The sequence below is a fragment of the Squalius cephalus genome (assembly GCF_949319135.1).
Source record: "Squalius cephalus genome assembly, chromosome: 21".
Classification (NCBI taxonomy): domain Eukaryota; kingdom Metazoa; phylum Chordata; class Actinopteri; order Cypriniformes; family Leuciscidae; genus Squalius; species Squalius cephalus.
The window spans coordinates 8,579,024-8,603,396 of NC_137142.1; the positions used below are offsets into that span (position 1 = coordinate 8,579,024).

A 24,373-nucleotide genomic window follows, 5' to 3' on the forward strand; every position below is an offset into this window, starting at 1 on the left:
GCACAGTGGACCAACACCAGCCGATGACATGGCTCCCCAAACCAACACAGACTGTGGAAACTTCACACTGGACTTCAAGCATCTTGGATTGTGTGCCTCTCCATTCTTCCTCCAGACTCTGGGACCTTGGTTTCCAAATGAGATGCAAAATTTGCTCTCATCAGAAAAGAGGACTTTGGTCCACTGTGCTTTATTAAATCCAGAGTCAACGCAGCCGTCTACCAGGACATTTTCAGAGCACTTCATGCTTCCTTCATTTTCCAGCAGGATTTGCACCGGCCCACACTGCCAAAATAACCAAAACCTGGTTCAATGACCATGGGATCACTGTGTAATTACTGTGTGATTTCATGTAATATTCTAATTTTCTGAGATTTTGATTTTGTGGTTTTCATAAGCTGTAAGCCATAATCATCAAAATTATAACAAATAAAGGCTTGAGATATCTCACTTTGCATGTAATGAGTCTATATAATATACAAGTTTCACTTTTTTAACGGAATTACTGAAATAAATCAACTTTTTGATGATATTCTAATTTTATGACCAGCACCTGTACATCATTTGATTGAAATAAACTTACTTTAAATCCATTCAAGACTCATGCCATGAAGTATTGCACATGACAATCAAATCAAAATGATGGCAGACTATTGATTTATTTTATAGCAATTATATAGAATGTTTATTGCAAAATGTATCGAAATATAGTTGCTAGAAAGTGAAGGGAGACTGACATGAAAACAATTTGCAATATGCTATTACAAACCCATCTCATGGGTCTCAGATTGCTAAAATTTCACTAAAATCAATTTCTCTATGGACAAAATTAATGTGTGTTCTTCTGAAACCATACTTCTATGCTCTAGTCCAGGGCACTCTGGTTTACATTATTATTTAATAAAAGCATCACATAAACATATAATGAATGAGAGCTGCATTATGTGTGTATCATCTGGACTTTGTCTGCGCTGATGTCAACAGCAGTTACTGTTTAAACTTTAAGATCTCTCTGGGCTCAGATTAAGTCTGAAGTGAGCTGAGCTGCTCAGACAGGGGCTTAAAGATCATCTGGCGTCTCTCGCCCCGAGGCTCTGCCACCTGCTGATGCGTGTACCTGAGCAGTAGGGCAGCGAGCCGCTCCACCGACCATCCTCCAGACACTGGCGCGTGGCGTTTCCCACGAGAGTTCGGCTCTGGCTGCAGGAGTAATGGACCACGGCTCCGTTGGTGAACTTCTGGCCCGACATGAGAGCAAATGGTGGTGTGCCGGGATCACCACAGGATATTGCTATGGGGGGCAGAAGGAAGAGAATGGAACATCTCGGATAAAAACTTCATTGTTCTTTTGCATATCATTAAAAAAGGTTTGATAACACTTTCTATGGAGTCCATGCTTATAATGAATGATAGCCCTATTCTTTACTTATTTGTAAGTATCACTATTCTATAAATATATGTATAAAGACTCATCCTGACCTATACTGCATTATATAAATAGTTATAGTTACATTTATACTACTTTTAAGTCATGCATTTGCTTTTTCAATGTGCATGCTCATAATCAACCATACGCTGATTAAATGATCAAATCTAAAATAGTTCCAGAGACCCTCGTTTGCTGTACCAATTAGTTATCAATTATGTCTTTGATGGCTAATGTTTACATTAGAGGTCATGAATAATTTTGATTTGTTAAAATCTATATCTCAGCCATATGCATTGTATTGCTTACAGCAGTTTGGAAGAAAAAAATCAACTGTTTGTATTAATGATTTCTGTTTTTCTTTTCATTATTTTATTACATAAACTATTGCTCATTAATTACATTTACAAATATACAATTTAAAATGTATGATGAGCACATCTTCATGAGCTGCATATTGAAAAAGCGAAAGCATGACTTATAATTAATTAAAAAAAAAAATATAAATGTAACTATAACTACTCTAATAATGCAGTATAGGTCTTAATGAGTCTTTATAAATATATTTATAGAATAGTAATACTAATAATAAATAAGTATAAATGGAGCTATAATTTATTATAGTATGGACTTCATAGAAAGTGTTACCAGAAGGTCTAATTGAATTGCATTGTCTCAAAATGGATGTGGTATGCAGTGTTTCAGTTTTTTCAATTACCATAGAAACATAAGGCATAAGCTACACTGTTGTCACATAACCTAACCTTTGTTGCCTGTTTAATTCAGCAAGTGGTTTTCAGTTAGGACCTTGGAAATTAATAAGGTTGATTTGCATTCTATTCTTTTTTTTTTTTTTTTTATGACATTTGGCAGTCTGACCAAATAGTCAAAGAATGAGATGTTAAAAATAACAGCTGGTATTAGTTCTGGTTCATCCATTACAATGGAAAATAATTGTCAAGTCAACCACACTGCATTGTAGGATACGGTATTCCATGCAGTGCAGTAATCTGTGCTGCATAATGTTAAATTGACAAATGTAGTTTGGTCAGATGTCTGGGTGTTCCATGCATACAGTACACCGTATACAAACTATATAGTGCAGAAAGAGTACATTTAGTTGGGTATTATACTATTCCAAACATAGTCATGTCCAGACACCAATCAGATGTGCTTCCTAAGAGGTGATAACAGGCTGTATGCTTCCATTATGACAGCTGGATGGAGAACAACAAAATGGAACATAACAAAGGAGGAATGAGATGTGTTTTTAAAAGTTGAACTATTTTTAACTCGACATATAATGTGTCAAGTTAAAAATACACTCAAAAAAGCAATGCTCGCAGCATGAGATGCTGAAAAAATAGAGGTGCGAGACAATGGCAAAAGATGTCCGTCTGCATTTGTACATTGACCAACTATTTAGAGAACATTTTGACAGTGCAGTAATTGTCTTGTTCACAAAAGTCACAAACGTGGTTCTTTATGGCTGTAGTAGAGCTTTTAAGTAGATGAATTTAGAGATGCAACTTCTCAGAGATGACTTTAATGCGCTGACAGCTGAACAGTTATTGTTACTTTTAGCATTGAAAAGCACAGCACACTGTCAGCCCTCTCTGAAAAAGTTACATATCTAAATGTATTCCCTTTAGTGCACAAGCACTTAAAATATTGAAACTACAATGAAGGGGGGAAAAAAATCAGTCAACCTTATCTAAATATCTAAATTAAATGTGTATAATAAGGTATAATAATGTTCTCTTATTTTAGAGAACATATCATAGGTTTATCTTATCCCATAGGCAAATAATAAATACCTTCTCAACCTCTTAATATCTTGTATAATTGTGCTTCTCAAATTAATTGAGCTTGTTATCAGCATGTTGGATATTATTGAAAATTAAACAAAAAAAGATAGCATTCCATCAGATGTATACGGCAGCAATGCTATTTTCAATACTGCATCCTTCTCTAGAAGAGCATATTGGACGAAATACCAGACTATCACTCACAAAGGCACTTAGGAAGTGATCTGTCCCAGAAGCCATTTGACCGACAGGTGAGAACGGAGGAGCCGAGCAGATAGAAGCCTCTCTTGCAGTGATACATCACGGTGTTTCTGTAGTTGAAGCTCTCTGTGTAGCGCTGCTGAGAGTGACGAATGGCATTCTCCACAAAGCCCGGATCAGAGCAGTTTACCACTGCAAGATAAAAACAGCCAGATGCTTAATGTCTGACAGGGAAGCAAGAGTGAGGAAAGACAGAAGAAATCAATGGAGGAGACTGAACAGTAGGATTGCTGCTGCAGCCTCTGGAGCAATTTCAATCAACTACAAACCGCAAACCACACTTTCTTTTTGAAGATATGGATTATAAGAGCTCCTTCAGAACTTTCTTTGCCTTTTATCTCTGCACTTCCTCAACAGTCAATGGGCTTTTGTTTTTCCCATGCATACCTGGAACACATTGTGAGTGCATTCTGATCCAGTTGATATATCTGTTCACGCAGTCAATGATATTTTACACATGAAGCTGATTCTTTCTAGACTGTCTTGTCAGATTTTGACAGATGTGGTCATATTACAGTTTTCTGTGCCTGAAACAGGTACATGCTGTTATTGGCTGGCATGCTGTGTTGGCCATGCAGTTACAATTTCAGTTACTGCCCTTCGCAATTAAAAAAAAAAGAAAAAAAAAAGACATGTCCAGGGGAAACAAACTAGACTGCCTTGCCTCGGTGGCAGCTGTCAATGTCTCGGCACTCCATTAAGCCCCCTGGGAGAGGAAAAGTGGGCGGACAAGCAGCTAAAAAGTTGATAATTGGCACCTGTTGTTATTGGTGTGTTGTTTTACTTTTGAGACATCATGATTTGATCTGGGCACCTCTTGAAAACAAGTATTTTCAGAGGGACACAGCTCAGTGTAAGAATAAGGCTTATAATGATTGACAGCTGGAAAACAATAAAAATTGCTTGTGACAATTTTATGTTTTTTTTATTGTTAGTGACAAGTGACAACTCCTATGCTTTTTGCTTTTTACTTCTATGCTTTTTGTACGTCAATTCTACTTTTTTAAAATCCATATGACAGTGCTACATTTCTCTTGTGTTTGTCAATTCTTTTTGCAATTCTAGTGTGTGTATTAAGAGTTCTACCCTTTGTGTAATTTTTTGACAGTTCTACCTTATTTACCTTTATTGCAGTGTTACTTATAGTAAAGAGAATGTCTAGAGGGGACTATCAAAATAAAGTGTGAAAGCAATTATATTCTACCTTTTTCAGTTGTATAAGACAATTCTACACTACCTTTTTCATTTGTGTATCCCTACTTTTTTAACAATTGGATATGGCAATTTCACGTCTATTATTATTATTATTATTATTATTATTATTATTATTATTATTCAACAACTTACAATCAACGCAATAATACAGTTACCTTTTTTTCTACTAGTAAATGCAGTAAATGCATGGTTTTTTTTGTGTGTGTTTTTTTTTTTTTGTAAAAACTTTTAACCTGGACCACAGCACAGCAAAATACAGGCAAAAAGACAATAATTTTGGACTTGTTTTATGGAACAATGCATCTGGTCAGAGGCATATCAGCTTTTCTTTCTACTGAGTGCTTTGTCCCTGGGCTCTGCTTGTGCCAGTGGGGAATTGTCCATCTTAGATGCGTTGACCTGCCTCCATTTGCCGTCACGATTCAATTTCACCAGGCCACCATCAACAACTTCCTTCGCACATTAATTAATCATTAAAGTGACAAGATGTGCACGGTTACTCCTACTTAATGTCAGAAAGCATCCCACGATGTCACACGGGTTGCTGCAGACCCATTTGACTTTCAAATCAACACTTCAAGATGGGAAATGACACACAGAGAATTATTTGCACATTGCTTCTTGTCATTCACTGGCTGACTCAGACTGCTGAGCACAGATGCTGGTTTCGCTCTGTTAAAGCTAAGCCCATGAGCTGTGGGTGTTAAACAGCCTTTCTAAGGAGCTTCTCGCATAACAAGATGGTGTTCAAGGCTGTGTCTCTGTTGAGATTCTCAACAAGGGAACAGGCTGCCTGAAAATATTTGATATACAGTAAAATCCGGTTTCTTGAAAGGTTCGTACCCTTGCACACAGGAAGAGGGTTGCTCCACTGCCCGTTCATGCGACACTGCGCTCTGGGTGCACCATGCAACAAATACCCTGTGTTGCAGGTGAAGTTGACCACGTCGTTAAGATTAAACTCGCTGCCATTTGTCCGACCGTTTGCAGGGTTTCCAGGATGGCCACAAGTTATGGCTGTGAAGAAAAAAAGAACGATCAATCACTTCCTTTTTGAAGCTGCTGATAGGGCTTGTGCATATGTAGAAGTTACATTACAAAAATATTTTGATGGAAAGTAGGGTTGTATCCGAATAGAGATTGTTACAGATACAGATATTGGCTCTGCTGCACACCTCTAATACATACAGTAAAACTGTGTTATCACACAACTCTTTATATAAAGTTAGATGTATATAATATACAACTTTATTTGCATAGAAATAGTATATGCACGTAAAGTGATATATACAGATACAGTGGTGCAGGTATGACATCACTTTGTAGACTAAAAAGCGAAAATGATTTTAGCACTTCTGGTTCCCTCATCCCGAAGTCAATGGGTTTTTTTTTATGTGTTTTTGGATAAATGGCTGAAATAAGGTCTGTGGTGAACACAAGCTCAAGACATTTTCACGTTTTATTCTACAACATAAAATACATAAGTATTACCACACTCATGATTTTTTAAAAGATTTTACGTGTCTTAAAAAAGGCGATTGCTAACAAGTGGCTACAGAGGCTGTCAGGAACATTAAACATCATCAAACCGAACAGTTAAGTTCTTACCGTTTTAACAGCCTTGTTATGCATATAATTGTGCTCTTATAAACTATTCTAATTCAAACTTTCTAGGAAAAGATAAAGATAAAAACTGACAGAGTTGTCGGAAGATTAGTGATGGTGACGTTGAAATCATGGGACCGTGGTATAGTTCGTTTATAGCCTACCTTTAGCTTTTTATCTCTGGTGGCTGTATGTAGGCTTCAAAATTCATAAAAGTTGTGTTCATCTGTAAAATTTATTTTGATGGACAAAACGTGTAAGTATCATAATACGTTAATTGCTGATCACAGAGCTTTTTTTTTTTTTTTTTTTTCAAAAGCCTATGGAAAAATCCTATTGGGTTTTTGTCAAGGGGACCTACTGTGATGCTAACTACCGGTTGGCCTACAAAGTGACGTCATACCTGCATCACTCTATAGTCTCAGTATATAATCTCAACTGCCTGATATATTTTTTTATTATTTTTTTTACAACTGCTTGATTACTTGTATCATCGCAAGATGTAAACTATCTAAGCTGCTAAATGCAACAATAAGGCATGAAGATATTGTTAACCTATAAAGCTGCTTTAAAACAATGTGTGTGTTGTGAAAAGTGCTATGCAAATAAATTTGACTTGACTTAAATGTAATTAATTGACAAAAAACAAAAATCAATTGACAGACCTATTATAAAAGTGATAAATAAATAAAAAAGTGTTAAAAGTCACTTACGAACACACACAGGCGCTTGCCCTGACCACCTGTGGTCTTGTTGGCAGATGCGAACTGACGTCCCTATGAGGCGAAAGCCCAGGTTGCACTGATAAACCACCGTGTCCCTATAACTGGATCCATCACCACTGATGTGGCCGTTAACAATTGGATCCGGAGAATCACAATGACCAGCTGAAAAACATTTATAGGTCAGAATCAACAAACGTCCCATGAAAATAAAATCTTGTTACTAAACAAATTCAACTACGAGTTTTACAAGGCGTGTAGCACAGACACATCTGGTTATTTCCAGAGAGAAGTCCGGCGGTCACTGCTTGACATTTTGATGAAATGCCCTCCGTGCTGTTTGGTCAAGCAGCAGGTGATGTGTCTAAGGGTCAGCACCGATCGTCAGACAGTGGCATATCTCCGTTTAGCTGCACTCACTGCTTGTTTAAGGATTTTCCCTTTTTCTAGTATTATCTAGCACTACAGAAGTCATAAATCAATACCGTCTACACAAGACTATGTGAGATTAGGAATGTTGTTTAGGAGAAGAACAAAGGATGTTGATCCAGAAACATGTTCTTCTTATGCAAATCATATTGTTCTTGGTGCAGTACAAAAACTAGAACTATAGAAGCATAATATAATAGCATAGGAAAACCTTAGGCTTTCCCTCCAGTAAACAGACCTGCTTTTCTCTACACATGAATGACTCCATAATAAATAACGTCCAATCACAGAAGCCCAACTGAAAGATGCTACTTACCCAGACATTTGGTCTCAACTCCACTCCAGAGACCATTGGCCTGACACTCCCTCACGTGTGAGCCCACTAACGTATACCCTGTGTTACACATGAAGATAGCCGTGGCACCATAGGTAGTCAGGGTTCCCATCTTCTTGCCATTGGCAGGGGATGGAAGCTCCCCACAGGAAATTACTGGAGGAAATAGTCAGCAAAATATCTTGAATACAAATGTCATTTCATCTGAGAAAAAGGTCACACTGATGATGATGGACACAATACGCCACTCTTATTCCTAGTGACTACCAGGAAATGGGGAGGTGAAGGGGGCATGGCTAAAAGCAACACAGATGTGTTTATGTAATGGTGCACATGTCAAGGGAAACAGAAGTACACTACCGGTCAAAAGTTTGGAAATATCTACTCTTTATTACTACTGTTCCCTATCAGTCAGTCACTGATGTAACGTCTCCGTTCCCTCCTTCAGGGAAAGGGCGTTTACAATAAGTAACCTTGACATTTTCTCACCTTGAAACAATGATGATAAAGCAAAGATGAATCACAGAAAATAAATAAAAAATCCTTATTTTTAGAAGTATAAATATTCCATGTAGTTGCTCAACAAGGCCATAAAATAATATTTGTTCTTCAACAACTGTTTGCAAAGTATCAAAATCAAAGTATTGTAAACAATTACAAACTATTTAAATGAGCAGTCTTTTGGGAGACACTTTACAATAAGGTCTCATGTGTTAACATTAGTTAATGTGTTAACAAACATGAATTAACATTTATACATTTTTGTTAATGTTAGTTAATACAAATACAAATGTTCCTTGCTTGTAAGTTTCAAGTTCAATTTATGTTCAACAAATGCAACTTTTGATTTTAAAAATGTTGAAATTACCAAAAAATTATAATGCTGTAGAAGTATTGTTCATTGTTATTTAATTTAGTGAACAAACTCCATCGCACACCTGCAGGTGATAGGTGGGTAGGATAACAAGACCAAATAGGTAGGTCGTTTCAGCAGATAAGGAACTCCCGCACATTATCGTTACTTGCAATATTTATTAACAATGTTTCGGTCACACGACCTTCATCAGGAATATACAAATGTTCAAATTCATCTCTTTTAAGATAAACACATGACCAATCAACAGAGCTCCATCTGTAAACAATTAAGCTCATTGAGAGTACATAATTAACACCACATTATAAACAGTTACAAAATGTGATAGTTGCAACAATCAGCAAAGATCCCCCTGTAGGTTAACAAGATCATCAAATGCATGGTTCTACATTGAGCGAATATTGGAGGAACAAGAGAATCCCACGCGGTCTGAGAATTCCCAAACCTCCAACATTGTGCAAACAGAACAAACTGTTTTTAAAGAGATGGAGCGAGATTCTTAACAAGTGTTCTATGGATTTGATGCTTCTGATTGTGGAACAAGTATCTGCTGATGTTCATGAGACCCACGAAAAAGTCATCCTACTCGAAGAAAAGATCAAATCTACTTCCCAATTTGACTTCGACTCCCTTCTTGCCTCGATCAAGTCATCTACTGCGAAATACCGAGATCATTTGAAAGAAATCAAGTTGAAGAAATACAAATGAGATACAGAGGATTACCTTCGGAATGAGGTTTACCCATGGGACAGTAGACCAGCCACTATGCCTGACATGAGAGACAGTGTTACCCGAGAGGCCAACGCACCAGTCCGTGGATCATCTAGAGCTACGTCTCGATTTCGCAATCGGACGAGAAGAAAGGGATCGCCCTTTTTTAACGGACAGAGTGATTCCACTGAGAGTGAGTTTACCATCGACAGTGATTCGAGTGCACACACTTCGACTTCTTTTTTGGACAGACGAGCCCCTCCACGGAGACTACAAAGAAGAAATGTCGAAGAGGTTCAAGAGCCTCAAAGAAGTTTACGACTGTGGACTCGCAGCTTCTCAAAGAGACGGTAATCAATATTTCTGAAAAGGAACTATCTGATGATCAAACTGCGATTTTATCTAAAGGACTATCTTTTGTGCCTACTAGTGGTGTTAATTGTTTTGGTCTTAAAGTGGATCTGTTCAAATGTTTTAGACAAATGAAATTACGGTATTTTTTCTCCAAATCAGAGTCGGGTTCATCTAGGACACCTTTTAGACCTAAAAGTAATTTTTGCCCTAATGTGTCTAACCATACTATTCATACTTTTTGTCGTTTGGTCGAACAAGAGGTGATGGAAGCTTGCTCTTCTAGTAATAAAATCTCTCATAATTTTTCATTGAATGAGAAAAAAAGCTTTGACCGAATTGATAAGTGACCCAAGCATTATTATAAAACCTGCTGATAAAGGAGGGGCGATTGTAGTCCAAGATACGAAAAAATACCAACACGAAATTCTTTCACAATTACAGAATACTAAGTTTTATAAAAAACTTCCTAGTGATCCTACCAATACTTATCGATCTGAGATATTGTCATTTTTAACAAATGCTAAAACAGAGGGTTGGATATTCAATCGGAGTTTAATTTCTTGTATTGTCAACACCCGATTAGACCTGTTTTTTACACTCTTCCTAAAATACATAAGAGACTTATTGACCCTCCAGGTCATCTGATTGTGGCACAGACTAATTCTCTCTTATCTCCTTTATCTCAGTATGCTGATTTTTTTTATAAAACCTTTTGGGTCCCACTTTATATTGGGTCCCACTTTATATTAAGTGGCGTTAAGTACAATGTACTTACATTGAAATATAAGTACAATGTACTTTTTGTGTTCATGTTGTATTGTAAAACACTTTTGCTGCTATTGAGGTGTGATATGGGTAAGGTTAGGGACAGGTGTGGTGGATTGGGTAGGTTTAAGGTGTAAGGGATGGGTCAACTGTGTAATTACAAATGTAATTACATAAAGTAATTACAGCTGTAATTACATGCAGGAAATTTTAAAATGTAAGTACAATGTAAAAACATGTAGTTACACAATAAGTACATTGTATCAAATAATTAATTTCAATGTAAGTACATAGTACTTAACGCCACTTAATATAAAGTGGGACCACCTTTTGTTTATTCGTTACCATCTTACATTCGGGATTCTACTGATTTCATCAATAAGATTTCTGAGTTATATGATTTCCTTATTATTAACTTTGGACATAAGTTTATATACTAACATTTCACATGATAAAGGACTTATTGCCCTCAGACATTATCTTTCGTTACGCGAGGACTCTAGTCCACCTTCAGACTTCATCATCGAGATGGCTTCGTACCTTTTGAAATATAATTATTTCAGTTTTGATAAAGATTTTTTTCTTCAGATAAGTGGTACAGCAATGGGCTCGAATTTTTCCCCAAACTATGCCAATCTATTCATGTTTTTTTTTTTTTTTTGAGGAGAGTTATGTATTGAATACAGAAAATAATCCTTTCTATTCACGGATCATCAAATGGTATAGATACATTGATGACATATTTTGTATTTTTTTGGGTGATCATGATGAAGCTTGAGAATTTGTGACATTTTTGAATAACTTTGTTGACGACTTGGAATTTACCTCTGAAATTAATTTGTCTAGAGTACACTTCCTCGATATGTGGGTACAGAAGAATGAAGGCAGTTTGATTACAACTTTGTTTACTAAAGAGACTGATCGTAACACACTTTTACTCGCTACCAGTTTTCATCCGACTTTTTTTTTTTAAAAAAAGGACTGCCTAAGAGTCAGTTCTATAGATTGAGGAGGATTTGTTATTCTGATTCCGACTTTATTGAGAAATCGAATATTATGAAAAATTAATTTTTGAATAGAGGTTACCCTTCAGATTGGGTTGATGAAGCATTTAATACAGCTTTTAAAAAGACACGGTCTGAATTGCTAAAAAAGACGACAAAAAAAGCAAGAAAGTATTCTTTTACTTGTATTACAACGCATACAACGCATTCACCTAAGTCCTACATGATAAAATCAATTTTTAAAAAACATTGGCATTTGTTGTCTTCTGATCCGGAGTTGAGCGAAACTTTTCGGCATCCTCCTTTGATTGTATATAAACGCGCTAGGAATTTGAAAGATAGCTTGGTACATGCTCGTTTTCAGAGCGTTAGTCCTCATGCATCTCAGATTTTACTTAGTCCTATATAGAAGGGCAATTATCGTTGTGGGAATTGTGCTCAGTGTAAAAATACATTTAAAACATAATTTTTTTGTCATCCTAGAACTGGTAAAAAAAATATAACATCAAATCTGTGATTACTTGTGTTTCTACTCATGTTGAGGAGTATTTGATCCGTTGTCCTTGTGGTTTAGGTTATGTGGGAAAAACGTCACGTCAATTGAAACAAAGAATTTGTGAACATAAGAGTTCTATCAAAAGAAAAGATATGAATTATCCAGTTGCGACACATTTTTTAACTTTGAATCACGATGTTACCTCTTTACGCTTTTGTGGGATTGAAAAAGTAAGTTTGCCACCTAGAGGGGGTGACATTGAATTGCTCCTACAGAGATGCAAACTTTTTTGGATTTACACCCTTCAAACTTTATCACCTAGGGGTATGAACAATGAAGCATTATTTAATGTAATGTTATAGTGATATTTTGTAACTGTTTTGAATGACGTGTTTTCTACTATGTATTCTCAATGAGTTTTAGTGGCTATGGAGCCTTGCTGATTGTTGTAACTGTTTAGAATCACAATTTGATACTGTTTGATGACGACATGTTGATTATGTGTTCTCGATGATCTTGTTAACCTACAGGGGGATCTTTGCTGTTTGTTGTAACTATCACATTTTGTAACTGTTTATAATGTGGTGTTAATTATGTACTCTCAATGAGCTTAATTGTTTACAGATGGAGCTCTGTTGATTGGTCATGTGTTTATCTTAAAAGAGATGAATTTGAACATTTGTATATTCCTGATGAAGGTCGTGTGACCGAAACGTTGTTAATAAATATTCATTTTAATTGCAACTAAGTAACGATAGTGTGCGGGAGTTCCTTATCCATTGTTATTTCATAAAAGTCTTAGGCATAAGCATTCCTTTCCAAACATTCCTTTTGCCATAAATTGTAATAACTCATTAATCCAGATTTGTATATGCGCAAGGAGTCTGACAACTGCCGGTGTGATCCACACAGAGATCTGATCTCACCATCATCGAGTTTGTCTGTGATTACATGAAGAAACAGAAAAAAAACTGAGACAGACTAAATCCAGAAGAACTGCGGCAACGTCTCCAAGACGCTCGAAGAAACTTTCCTGCAAAATTACAGTACTGTGAAAAGTTTCAAGCACTTGTGTAAAAATGCTGTGGATGCATTGATGAAAAAAGTGAGGTTGCTTTTAAAGATAATGTCGTAAATAGATTTTATTTATCAAATAACTTCTATTAACTAAATCAAATCAGTATTTGTCAATGTTCAAATAGAAATGTTAAAAATGTTAAATGTTAAATGTTAAATGTATTTGGTGTGACCCTTTGCATTTAAAACAGCTTTTGTCCTCGGTACACTTGCACATGTTCAGGCAGCTTTGCAGGTAAGTTTCTTCAAGCGTCTTGGAGATGTTGCCGCAGTTCTTCTGGATTTAGTCTGTAACAGTTTTTTCTGTTTCTTCATGTAATCCCAGATGGACTCGATGATGGTGAGATCAGATCTCCGTGTGGAGCCCCGGCTGATGTCAGACTCCTTGTGCATACACACATTTCACTGTATTATTACAATTAATATAAAGTAAACTGATATTTCCTACTGACACTATAGCAAAAGATATAAATAACTGTCTTAAAACCATTTTTTGGGGTCGAAAAATACTAACGTGCCTAAGACTTTTGCATAGTACTGTATGTATATGTTTTAGGGAGTTACACTTCAGTATACAGTTGCTAAAGTGTTTCTGAGTGTTTCTGATCACTTAATCTCTTAATCTCGGTCTTCAACAGTCATAAGCACAATTTGAGCTTTTATTCATGGCTGTAGCTCAAACAATGCAGGATTAATTACATGACAAGTTTCATAGTTAGAGTTAGGGGTTTGTTCACATCCAGTAACCCTGAGTATGAGCAATAGTAAAAGTGATGGTTGCCTTAGCAAACAGCACTAATGATTATTTAGGTGCATGGGCTAGTCATACAACCCACACTCATTTATTTTTATGGCATACTAAGAAGTCAAATTACAATTTAAGCCCCAGCTGTTTGCATCTGTTCCTTTCATTAACAACTTACTCACTGTGGTGCGTAAACACATTAAAAATTAAGCTGCCTCTGATTAGAATATTTACATTTGCTCTCTGACCTCGAATTAGTTAAAGCATTTTTCACCGAAGACTTAATCACCATGATACTGTTTACACAGCCTGTCCCCGCGGTGGAAACCGGGCCACGATCAGAACTGACTAAGCAGTGGATGGCGTCTTATGCGTGCATGCTAAATCCAGGGGATTACACTTGGATCAGTGGAGAAATAAACGAGATGTGGTATAGAAAGCGGACAGATTTCAGACATATTAGCTACCCTAATGAATTTGTTTCATTAGCTCACAATGGACGCAGTTTGGTAATTAACAAACTGTTCTTTTCGTGAAATCCCAAGAGTGGAATATGGAATTCAATTGTGTTTTTTGTGGGGTCTTTTTAAAGGAATCGTTCAGCACAAAATGGAAATGTTATCATCAATTATGCACTTTCATGTGATTTTCTTTCTTCTGTAAACACAAAATATGATAGACAGAGTTTCTGTTTCCCATAAAATGAGAGTGGATGCTGATTTATACAGCCAAGCTCCAAAATGGACAAAAACAAGGATCATAAAATGCATCTATCTTTGTAAATGTATGTGTTGTTGTGTTTGTGTAAAAGCATTCTTACTCTTGCAGGTGGACTTCTCCTCCAGCCCTTCCCATGTTGCATTAGCTAAGCACTTGATGGTCCTCCTGCCCCCTAGATAGTAGCCGGGGGAGCAGCTCAGCATTATCCGTGCACCAAACTCATTCAGCGAACCCGAGATGAGACGCCACACCATGTGTTCTGAGAGCATGCTCTCAATGTTTGGGCACTGAACCGCTGCAGGACAGAAGGCAAAGAACGCATTAATGGAAAACCATGACCTTGTAGGTCCTGAAACTGGAATAACTAGAGCTTACAGGATTTATGGGATAGATAAACAATACGAGTGAAAAGTTTGGATGCACTTGTATGAATTTATGTTTCCTATGACCTAAAAAATGTTTTGATATAAAGGCTTTTTTAGATGCAGGAAATTACGTTACACTAAAATGTCAGTTATTTAAATGAATGAAATCGGAATTATGAAATCATTCCGATTGATTAATCCGAACATTGTGTTTACATGAACGCTAAATAAAGTGAATGGGTTGATGTGCGCATTTATAAGTCACAAGCAAATTGATCTTTTGACATGCGCTCACTGCCCGAATATTCAAGAGTTTCCCGCTGTTGGCGCATACTAACCATCCTCCTGAAATTGCTTCTTTTCTTTGTTTTAAAAAGCAGACTTTATATTTATCTATTTTGGGTCCTGATTAGGAGTATAGAGTTGTCAAAAATGTTAAAAATGTGACGCTTTGAGCACTGTTGAGCGGAAAGCGTGTGAACACAATGGCCAATCAGAGGAGTTTTACGATTCCGCTCAACAGTGCTCAAAGCATCACAATTGAAACATTTATTTTTGACAACTCTATAGGAGACGATGAGCACATGAAGCTTTGTGCCGTACTGCTTATATTTATCAAGCAGTCAAAATGCCCCTTTCCACGCCCAAAACAGGGCGTCTGTGGATGAGAGTCCGAAGTAAGGACTTCTGAGACGACATTGTCCTGGAGCACATCACAGACGATAAATGGAATGAGAATTTTAGAATGATATGGCTGTCATTTTTGACACTATAGCTGTGCCCCAATTCAGAGGCTGCATCCTTCAAAGGACGCAGACTTCAATGGTCATGCCTTCGAAGGCTCAGTCCGACCTTCACGGCCTTCAAAGGATGCAGCCTCTGAATTGGGACACAGTTACAGTCGCACCACTGTGATGCAATCAGCCTTGGAATGCGGCCTTTGAAGGATACAGCCTCTGAATTGGGATGCAGCTTATATTGAACAACAACAGCTCGTTCTGTGCATCATACGTCATTGCAGATGCATAGAACTTACAAGTTTTGTTTTTTATCTGATCGATCAAGTGTCCAATTGAAAGAATTAGACATTTTTTAAACTACCCCTTATGAAATTTCACTAAGATTTGGCCAACTCGTTCGGATTGATGTGATTACAGTAAATGTGACTCTTTTATTTCTGACTGTGCAACTAGTCTGATTACAAATGGATTATTAGGGTCCATGTAAACGCTGCTACTGTGTCATATGTTAAAGATAGTTTGGGTAACTTCCTGTCACTTCCCGTGAGTATATTAGACCGTTCAAACAAGGAGAACTTTTGAAAGAGGTTTTGCTCTTCGTAAGTCAGCCTAGGAAGGGCTTGGCTTTCATTTCATTTCGTGAGCACATTCAAGATTTGAAAATGTTATTGATGTGTATTCATCTTGAATGTGTTTATATAAAGGTGGTTGAAAACTGAAGTGAAAACATAAGGTTTCAGAGTAACAATATTGAAGCCAGCACGGAACAGATGGTCCTTTGATTGAACAGCACAGTGCATAGCTCAGATTCAAAGGAAGCTTAATTTGGTGTGGGCGCATCTAATTTTGAGGGGGGAATTGCAAGCTAGGTCAGGTATACTAAACAAGATCTTAAGTAGACTAAAACATATTTCCCTCACGTTTTCTCTCACAGTATGTTCCCTCTCCATGTTCTACATGACAAAGGTTTCACATCCCTCAGCTCGCACTTTTTTAGATAATTATAAACACAAGATACATCGTAGCTCTGTAGCTTACAGCTAGTCTGGGACACCGTGGATGTGCCATGCTATCATCTTAAAGCTTTAGAATGAAAGAACACCCTGACATAGTGTTATGTAGCAGGACAGAAGCCTCATCATTTCTCCTTCCTGTCGATGATGACCTCTGAATGTATAATACACGGTTATTTAGCTGAGGGCTTTTTGCTTGGTTTTGTGGGCTAATGGTAATTCAGGTCAGAGGGGGGAGATGCCACATCATACCATTTGTCTTGTTTGAGATGCCAAACCACAAAAAATCAAGTCATTATTGTTAATTTTGCCAATTACCTGCCCTACAATACTCTCAGAGGGGGAGACGAGCGAGAACGCGGCTGACTGCGGCGGTTCAATGAGGCAGTAGATTTTAACATGCTGTTGGCATAGAAACAGAGGACTTGATTTGCTCACGTAAACAGCGGGAAGGATGTGCCACGTTGCTCCAGGTGCCATCCTCCAGGCAGACAGCGGTGAGCAGGCTGCTTGTGTCGGGCCTGTATCCCTCCTCACACTGATACTGCACTTTACTGCCCACCGTGTACTGGAAGCCGTGGAACGAACCGTTAGCAGGAGACTCTGGCACTCCACAAGATACAGCTGCCAATCAGACACAAACAGCACTGCATGAGGATACATGCTATACAGAGTATCTACATAACAGTACACTTAGCATGTGTATATTAGAATACCCACTGAGCAAGATAATATTCAGTGTGCAATACCTAGTGACTTGTCTTGCTGTGACATGCAAGCGTTAAATGAGCAGCAACGCTGTGCAGCATAACACTCCTCATTTAAAACACAGGACGTTTCTTAAAAACCACAGTTAAATAAATTAGAACAGTATTGGTCAAGATGGGCCAAATATACCTCTCCCTTTGATTTACATTCTTTTTATTTAAAAATAAATTGTACATTCTGAATTTGAATATCCTTGTTTTGTTTTGTTTGTATGTTTCTTTTGTATGCGTTTTAAAATAGTTTTGTAGATTGTTTTATTATATGGAAGACATGTTGAGTGATCAAATATAAAGTTGATCACTCACCTTTAACGGTAAAAAAAAAATATTTTTGTTAGATACCATGCCTAAATAAGGAATAGAAAATGCATACAGAAATAAATATAAAATATAATATATTATAAAAATGACCATTTCATTTTTCCGATCTGAATGTGTGACATTGTAATAATGAATGCCTAACTTGGAAGTAGAAGCTTTGCAGGAATGCTTGAAGATAGTAAAACCATAAATTGTAATGAACAATAAAGTTGTATTTTACTTACTTATTTTATTATAAACATGATGGAAATATGATTTTATGTATAAACATTTTACAATAAGGTTCCATATGTTAACTACATTAGCTAACATGAATTAACAATGGGGGAAATTTTTTTTTTTTTTTTTTTTTAGAAATCATCAATCAAAACATTTATAAATCTTATTTAATTTTAAATTCAACATTTACTAATACATTATTAAAACCAAAGTTAATCTGTTAATAGTATTTAATGGACCTGAGCTAACATTAACTAACAATGAACAGTTGTATTTTTATTAACTAACATTAAAAAAGATTAATAAATACTGTAACAAACATATTGCTTATTGTTAGTTGTAATACACTAACTAATGTTAACTAATAGGACCTTATTGTAAGGTGTCACCAGAAAAACTGACCTGAACCTGGCTTAAAACCTGACAGTTTGTCACGTCCTGTTGGTCGCGGGTCGTGTAGCAGACCTCTATTACATGTAACCATTCATATATGAAATTAGTTATTTTAGCAAGACAAAAAAAAAAGGTCTTTAAAACTACTACAGGCACACACAAGCAACCATTCAGAAAAACCAATGGGACCAATTAAAGCTCTTCCTTATTAAAATGATCACATCCTGAATAAAAAGCAGGCCCTGAGCCCTCATCTACTTCTGTTTGACCTGCTGGCAGAATACATGGATTGCTCCGGCCACTTAAAGAAATTATTGGCCTTCATTAGCACCCATTTTAGATGCCCTTCGTTACAAATGGGGCCTAGCCAGGGCTATTCAGAGCTCTGTGCAATGGCAAAAGGATATTAGTGCTATGACCTCCAGTCCTTGGAATAGTGTCATTTACCTTTGTGTGATTAAGAGTAATGAGATTCCTTGAGTAAAATCTTTGTGCGGTTGAATGTATAGGAACTTTGGCTGGCGTCTTTGTGAAACATCCTTAAAAGAAGCTAATTTAACAGAGGCCCTGGTCAACGTTTTTGGGCAGCAGTTAGGAGCAGCTTTGCATTCACTAGAATGCTCTGACCCGTGGCAGACTGGGTAGCGCACATGCTCATGACATACAGCATAAGAGCTGTTTGCAAAAAGGAATGCCATTTATTTCCATTTTCTGTCCTATAGAATAGAGTAAAAAAAAAAAAAAAAAAAAAAAAAAACACCTCAAAGAAAAAGCATTGGGTGGTAGATAATAACTATTAGCAAACTTTTATGCAATTTATATATGAAAACCTGTACTTTGCCTATAAATATAATAACATATTTGATTTAATGTTTTAATTTTAATTCAGTGTCATACAGGGTGCAAGCCTGCATTATTTTCTCCACCTAAAAAAACCCCCAGAACATTCCTAAAAAATTCTTAACCATTGCGGAAAGACCAGTAAAGAATCTCATTCTAGTTTCGCAATTGTTACACAAATCGAGACAAGCTCAACCATTCACTTCTACTACCAAAGTTATTGTAAGTAATAACTACAAACTATTGTATTGTAATAACTACAAACTAACATTTGATTCCAAAATAAGTTTTAGACTAAATTTAGACTAAATGTGCAACCTTGTCACTCTCAAACCTGTAATTCATTCTGGCATTCTTTCTTATTATTATTTTTTTAATTTACTTGAGTATTTTAAATTTTTGTCTATTTATTTTTTAATGTTTATTAATAAATGTAAAATATATAATATATATATATATATATAAATCAGAGTTTTCAACAGCGTTCAGACTCAAACAGGCCCCATTTCCTACATTACTCATGGAAAGTACAGTATACTTAAAATCATCTGATATAACCTGCCTTAAACCTGCACAAATAACAGCAGTAACAATTCGACCTACAGTTCATTTGCTCACAATTTAATACGCACAGTCTGATATAAAGATGACTCGTCTTGCTAATGAAAGCACAGAAAATCTCCAAAAGAGACCATTTTCTTTGACAATGCTCTGGAACAGAATATGCGAGGGCTCAGTGCGAAAGGAGAAAGGGCAGACAAAATGCAACGTGGGCTGAAGGATAAAATTAGCACCTCAATAAAAGAGGAAGGAGCAGGGAAGGAAGCATGAACAATGAAATTAAGAGAACCCGCGACACATCAAACACATTCAATTACATTTCTGTCTTAGTCTTAGCGTGACTGAAGAGTCCCCCATTATGACATTGGGACAAAGGACACTCGTGATCTCATTGCACAGTCCTCGACGAAAGTGTTTAATGGAATAAAAGCGGCTTCTCGTCGAGGCGTGCGGAGGTGCTTTTGAGCGCCCCGCAGAATGACACATTTTGTCATATGCGTGGAGGCAGGTCGCCTTTTCAAGGCAATTCCCAGAAATCTGAATGAGGGGACTGAGTCAGTGAATGTCTCTGAATAGTGTGATTTACCTTGGCATAGTGGAGCCAGATTGTCCCACTGGTAAAGCCCATTGGGATGGAGTCTGCATGTGGCATTTCTGTGACCCACGAGCCTATAGCCAGCGTTGCAGTAATACTGGAGTCTGCTGCCTGGCCGGTCTCTCGCCCTATTGATGACTCCTCCATTCTTGGGTGGATCGTTCACACTGCAGTATGCAGCTGCAGGAAACGGCAACAATCACAGTTTGTTAAAGTATGATTTTGAGGGTGATTCTTTTTTTTTTATCTATGTTAAAACATGCCATCACATGTCCTTGAATACAGATCTAATCATGGCCTTGATCAACCTTTCAGATTGTTTTGAGTGTGGTGGTAATGCCATTTTTCTCTTTTCAGGTAAAAAAAGGAAAACAAAAAACTAGCCATAATTCCTTGTTATATTTTTTGTCCGTTTTAATTAAAACTCTAACATACTTTTCAAACCTTATCTAATATAAGTTTGCTTCCGAAGTAAATGTATTTAGAATTTTTTACTGGAAAACAAAAATACAGATTTTATACAGAGGATGAACATGGTTTGTGCCATCCACAATTTGTTTACTGTCCTAAATTGGTAACTTAAAAAATGGGTAACACTTTATTTTACAGTGTCCTTGTTACATATGTTACATGTACAGTACTTACCATAGTAATAACAGTAAATCATGCAGAATTACATGCAACTAAAACTCTCAATCAAACCCTAATCCTACCCTAACCCTATAGTAAGTACATTTTGTTGATTAATATTACTCAGTACTTAAATATATAATTACACTGTAACAATGACACCTTAAAATAAAGTAAAACCAAAAAGTGTATATTTAAAAAAAAAATTAAAAAATACAATTAAATGTTTGATTTTTAGAAGATTTCTGTTTACTTTTGTACAATAATTGGCCAATGTAAAGTCTGAGTACTAAAGCAAAACCTGTTCTCCACTTCTCTAGATAGCTTTTTACTAGACAGAAATTTGTATCCATATTTTTGGCCCATTTTCTTGTTTTTTTTTCATTTTCTTTCAAGAAAATTATGCACATTTTAAATGTATTAATCTTCTGTTCGTTAATTTTGTAAAGTTCATGACCATTTAGATTAAATGGAATAAAAGTCATAAATCTCAAATTCTAATTTCATGTAGTCTTTAAAACTGTGTTTAAGTTTGATTCGGAGATTAAACGAATGGGAAAATGCAGCTTGCTGGTTATAAAAAAAAAAAAAAAAATAAAAATAAAAAAAAAAAGATCATTAGATCTTGTTTTTGATGTGACACAAATACAAGTTTACCCATCATGAAAAGGAAAGCAGAAGCTCGAGGGATGTCAAAGCTTAATCTCACTTCAGACAGATCAAATCAAATGCATCATCACACCAACTCTGCTGAGAGGTCTAGACTTAGCTGCGAGTGATTAACCAGACCTAGCGTAAAAAAAAAAAAAAAAAAAACCTTCATGTGGCACTGAATTCTAATTTCCGAAAGCCCAACGGACTAAGAAAGGCGGGAAAAACAAGGAGGGTTTGAAGTTGCTTCTGTAAGATGTTTTGTAGAGATAAAAGTGTTATATTTATCAAAAAGTGTTACCTACATCCCGTGATTATTTTAACTAAAGAATCTAAATACACAGTAGTCACTCCGAGGGTTTCAAAAACACAGTCCCTCTGAGCAATGTAGTCGTTTCTCTTTCTGTCTGCTCTTGACAAAATCCAATAAACAGGAAACATGTGGAAACACACTGGAATAATGGGCCTGCATAGGGCACAGCATGTCTGAAAGATCAACTGGAATGAACAGAGAGACCAAGAAACGTTGACAGAGAGGCAGAGGAACGGGTGAAGAGATGCCAAGTAATCATGGCCACTGGCTTTGCGGTCCATAAATCATGTTTAGCCATTGGTGGAAATGTCGGTCAGAAGAATACGACATGGTAATTATTCAGCAAAATGTATTGCTGCATCTTTGACTACTATTACAGCAGACTTGCCAATGGCTCCCCGGAGGTAAGATGTGTCTGGTTCTAGCCTAATGAGGGCCAACTTAGAAAAGGCTGACTTCCTCACTTATTGACCCATTTGGATCCAAAGCAACTACCTCGAAGGGCTAAAAGTCCAGAATAAATCTGGCACACGTATTAATAAATACTACTGAATACCAACAGGCGACTTAGACATAATTGTAAATGTAATCCTGATTAAGATGTCTGGATGAATCAAAAGTGGAAATGAAAAATCAAACAAATGGAGCTAGAGAAAAAGTATTTTATTCCGGTGCATAGGCCTTCATCAGAAATAAAAGTGTAAAGATTTTCTTGATTCTTTGATTTCTCCATTATACAAGTGTTGCTGGTTTTCTGTTCAATAGGTACTTTGTTTTTTTCCAAGTTGTATAGAATAACCCTACAGTACTTCTGGATGCATTAACAAATTGTGAAATAGGCCTATGAAAAGATGTAAACATGTTTAACAAACCTGTGTAGCGTATTTTGAAGCCTTTCTTGCTGGTCGCATGATCGGTTGACCATCTGAGGTAAAGCTGGTTTGTTTTGCTAGTGAAATTCAATTGTGTGGAGTGGTTCCCACTCAAAGCCACCAACAGCGGACTCTGTCCAGATGGCCCTGGTAAATAAAACATCACAAAAACAAGTAAAGCTAAATATTGCAAACCACGAATCTGTTGGGCAGCAAGGCAGAGGAGACATTAAGAAGGAACAGTGATTCTCAAACTTTTCAAGCCAAGGACCAAACTTCAAATAAAACAGAATATCCAAGTTTTCAAGTTCCACCTACAATAGTACCAGTACACATTACACCTTTTATCCCTGTCACTTGGCTAGCTTCTTGAAGATCTCTAAAAATGCTCTAAAACACACATACACCACAATACTGGACTGGGCAATTCAGTGAACCATATAATTGTAGTCCTAGTCAATCCTCTGAAAAGCTGTTATAGATATTCTTCGAGGCTTAGACGACACTGGTGTAATAGCCTGTATATTCTATAGGCTATTATGGAATTTTTATGTATTTTTGTATCTCCTTTTTTATGCTGTATGTTGTGTTATATGGACCTGTGTCTGCAATAAAGTTATATATAATAATAGTATTTAATAGTTTTACAATTAATTTCAAACTTTGAAATGAACTAACACCCAATACAATATATATTTATGAAGCTTAAGCGATATGTTATATCTTAAAACTTCTCCTGTCTATTTAGATGTGCTTGGATTGCAGGCCACCTGTAAGCATTCCTCCTAAATATCAAGCTCATAGCTTTTTTTTTTTTTTTTTTTTTTTTTTATCTCAGTTTTTGGCTTGACGTTTTGTCAATTTTTAATAGTGTGAATTTACTTTTTAATTAATAGGTAAAATGTGCCACAAATGAACATTTTAGTTAAAAAAAAAAGTTTTTTTTACCAAAAATAGTATTTTATGTTTAGTATGTGTTTAATATAATATAATATAATATAATATAATATAATATAATATAATATAATATAATATAATATAATATAATATAATATAATATAATTTAATTTAATTTAATTTAATTTAATATAATATAATATAATATAATATAATATAATATATTACTCCAGCAACAGTACATACACTGTAAACCCGAATAAGTTAGCAGAACTCAAAAAATTTAAGGCAATCGATTGCCTCAATTTTTTAAGTTTTGAAATTCAAAGATTAAGTAAGCAGAACTGGCAGATTTTAAGTTTGTACTTAAACATTTCAAGTTAAGAACAATTAAACATTTCAAGTTAGGAACAATTAAACATTTCAAGTTAAGAACAATTAGTGAACAAACTCCATCGCACACCTGCAGGTGATAGGGTGCATAGGATAACAAGACCAATTAGGTAGGTCGTTTCAGCAGATAAGGAACTGATGAAGGTCGTGTGACCGAAACGTTGTGTTAATAAATATTCATTTTAATTGCAAGTTAAGAACAATTAAAATCAGAGTACACTATTTCATTCATTTAACTTCATGTAATCTCAATGTGA

The 24,373-nt window shown here is 36.2% G+C and overlaps 1 protein-coding gene across 1 annotated transcript in view; it reads right to left on the reverse strand.

Moving 5' to 3' along the window:
• LOC307148928 (CUB and sushi domain-containing protein 1) overlaps nucleotides 1–24,373 on the reverse strand; it is an 838,966-nt gene that overhangs the window by 54,147 nt on the left and 760,446 nt on the right. Inside the window, exons 48-56 of the mRNA XM_079854872.1 lie at nucleotides 22,827–22,973; nucleotides 20,352–20,540; nucleotides 17,103–17,288; nucleotides 14,647–14,841; nucleotides 7,783–7,956; nucleotides 7,029–7,202; nucleotides 5,554–5,727; nucleotides 3,439–3,627; nucleotides 1,118–1,291 (exon numbers count right to left, since the gene is read on the reverse strand). Coding sequence (XP_079710998.1) covers nucleotides 1,118–1,291; nucleotides 3,439–3,627; nucleotides 5,554–5,727; nucleotides 7,029–7,202; nucleotides 7,783–7,956; nucleotides 14,647–14,841; nucleotides 17,103–17,288; nucleotides 20,352–20,540; nucleotides 22,827–22,973 — 1,602 coding nt within the window. The remainder of the gene's footprint in view (nucleotides 1–1,117; nucleotides 1,292–3,438; nucleotides 3,628–5,553; nucleotides 5,728–7,028; nucleotides 7,203–7,782; nucleotides 7,957–14,646; nucleotides 14,842–17,102; nucleotides 17,289–20,351; nucleotides 20,541–22,826; nucleotides 22,974–24,373) is intronic.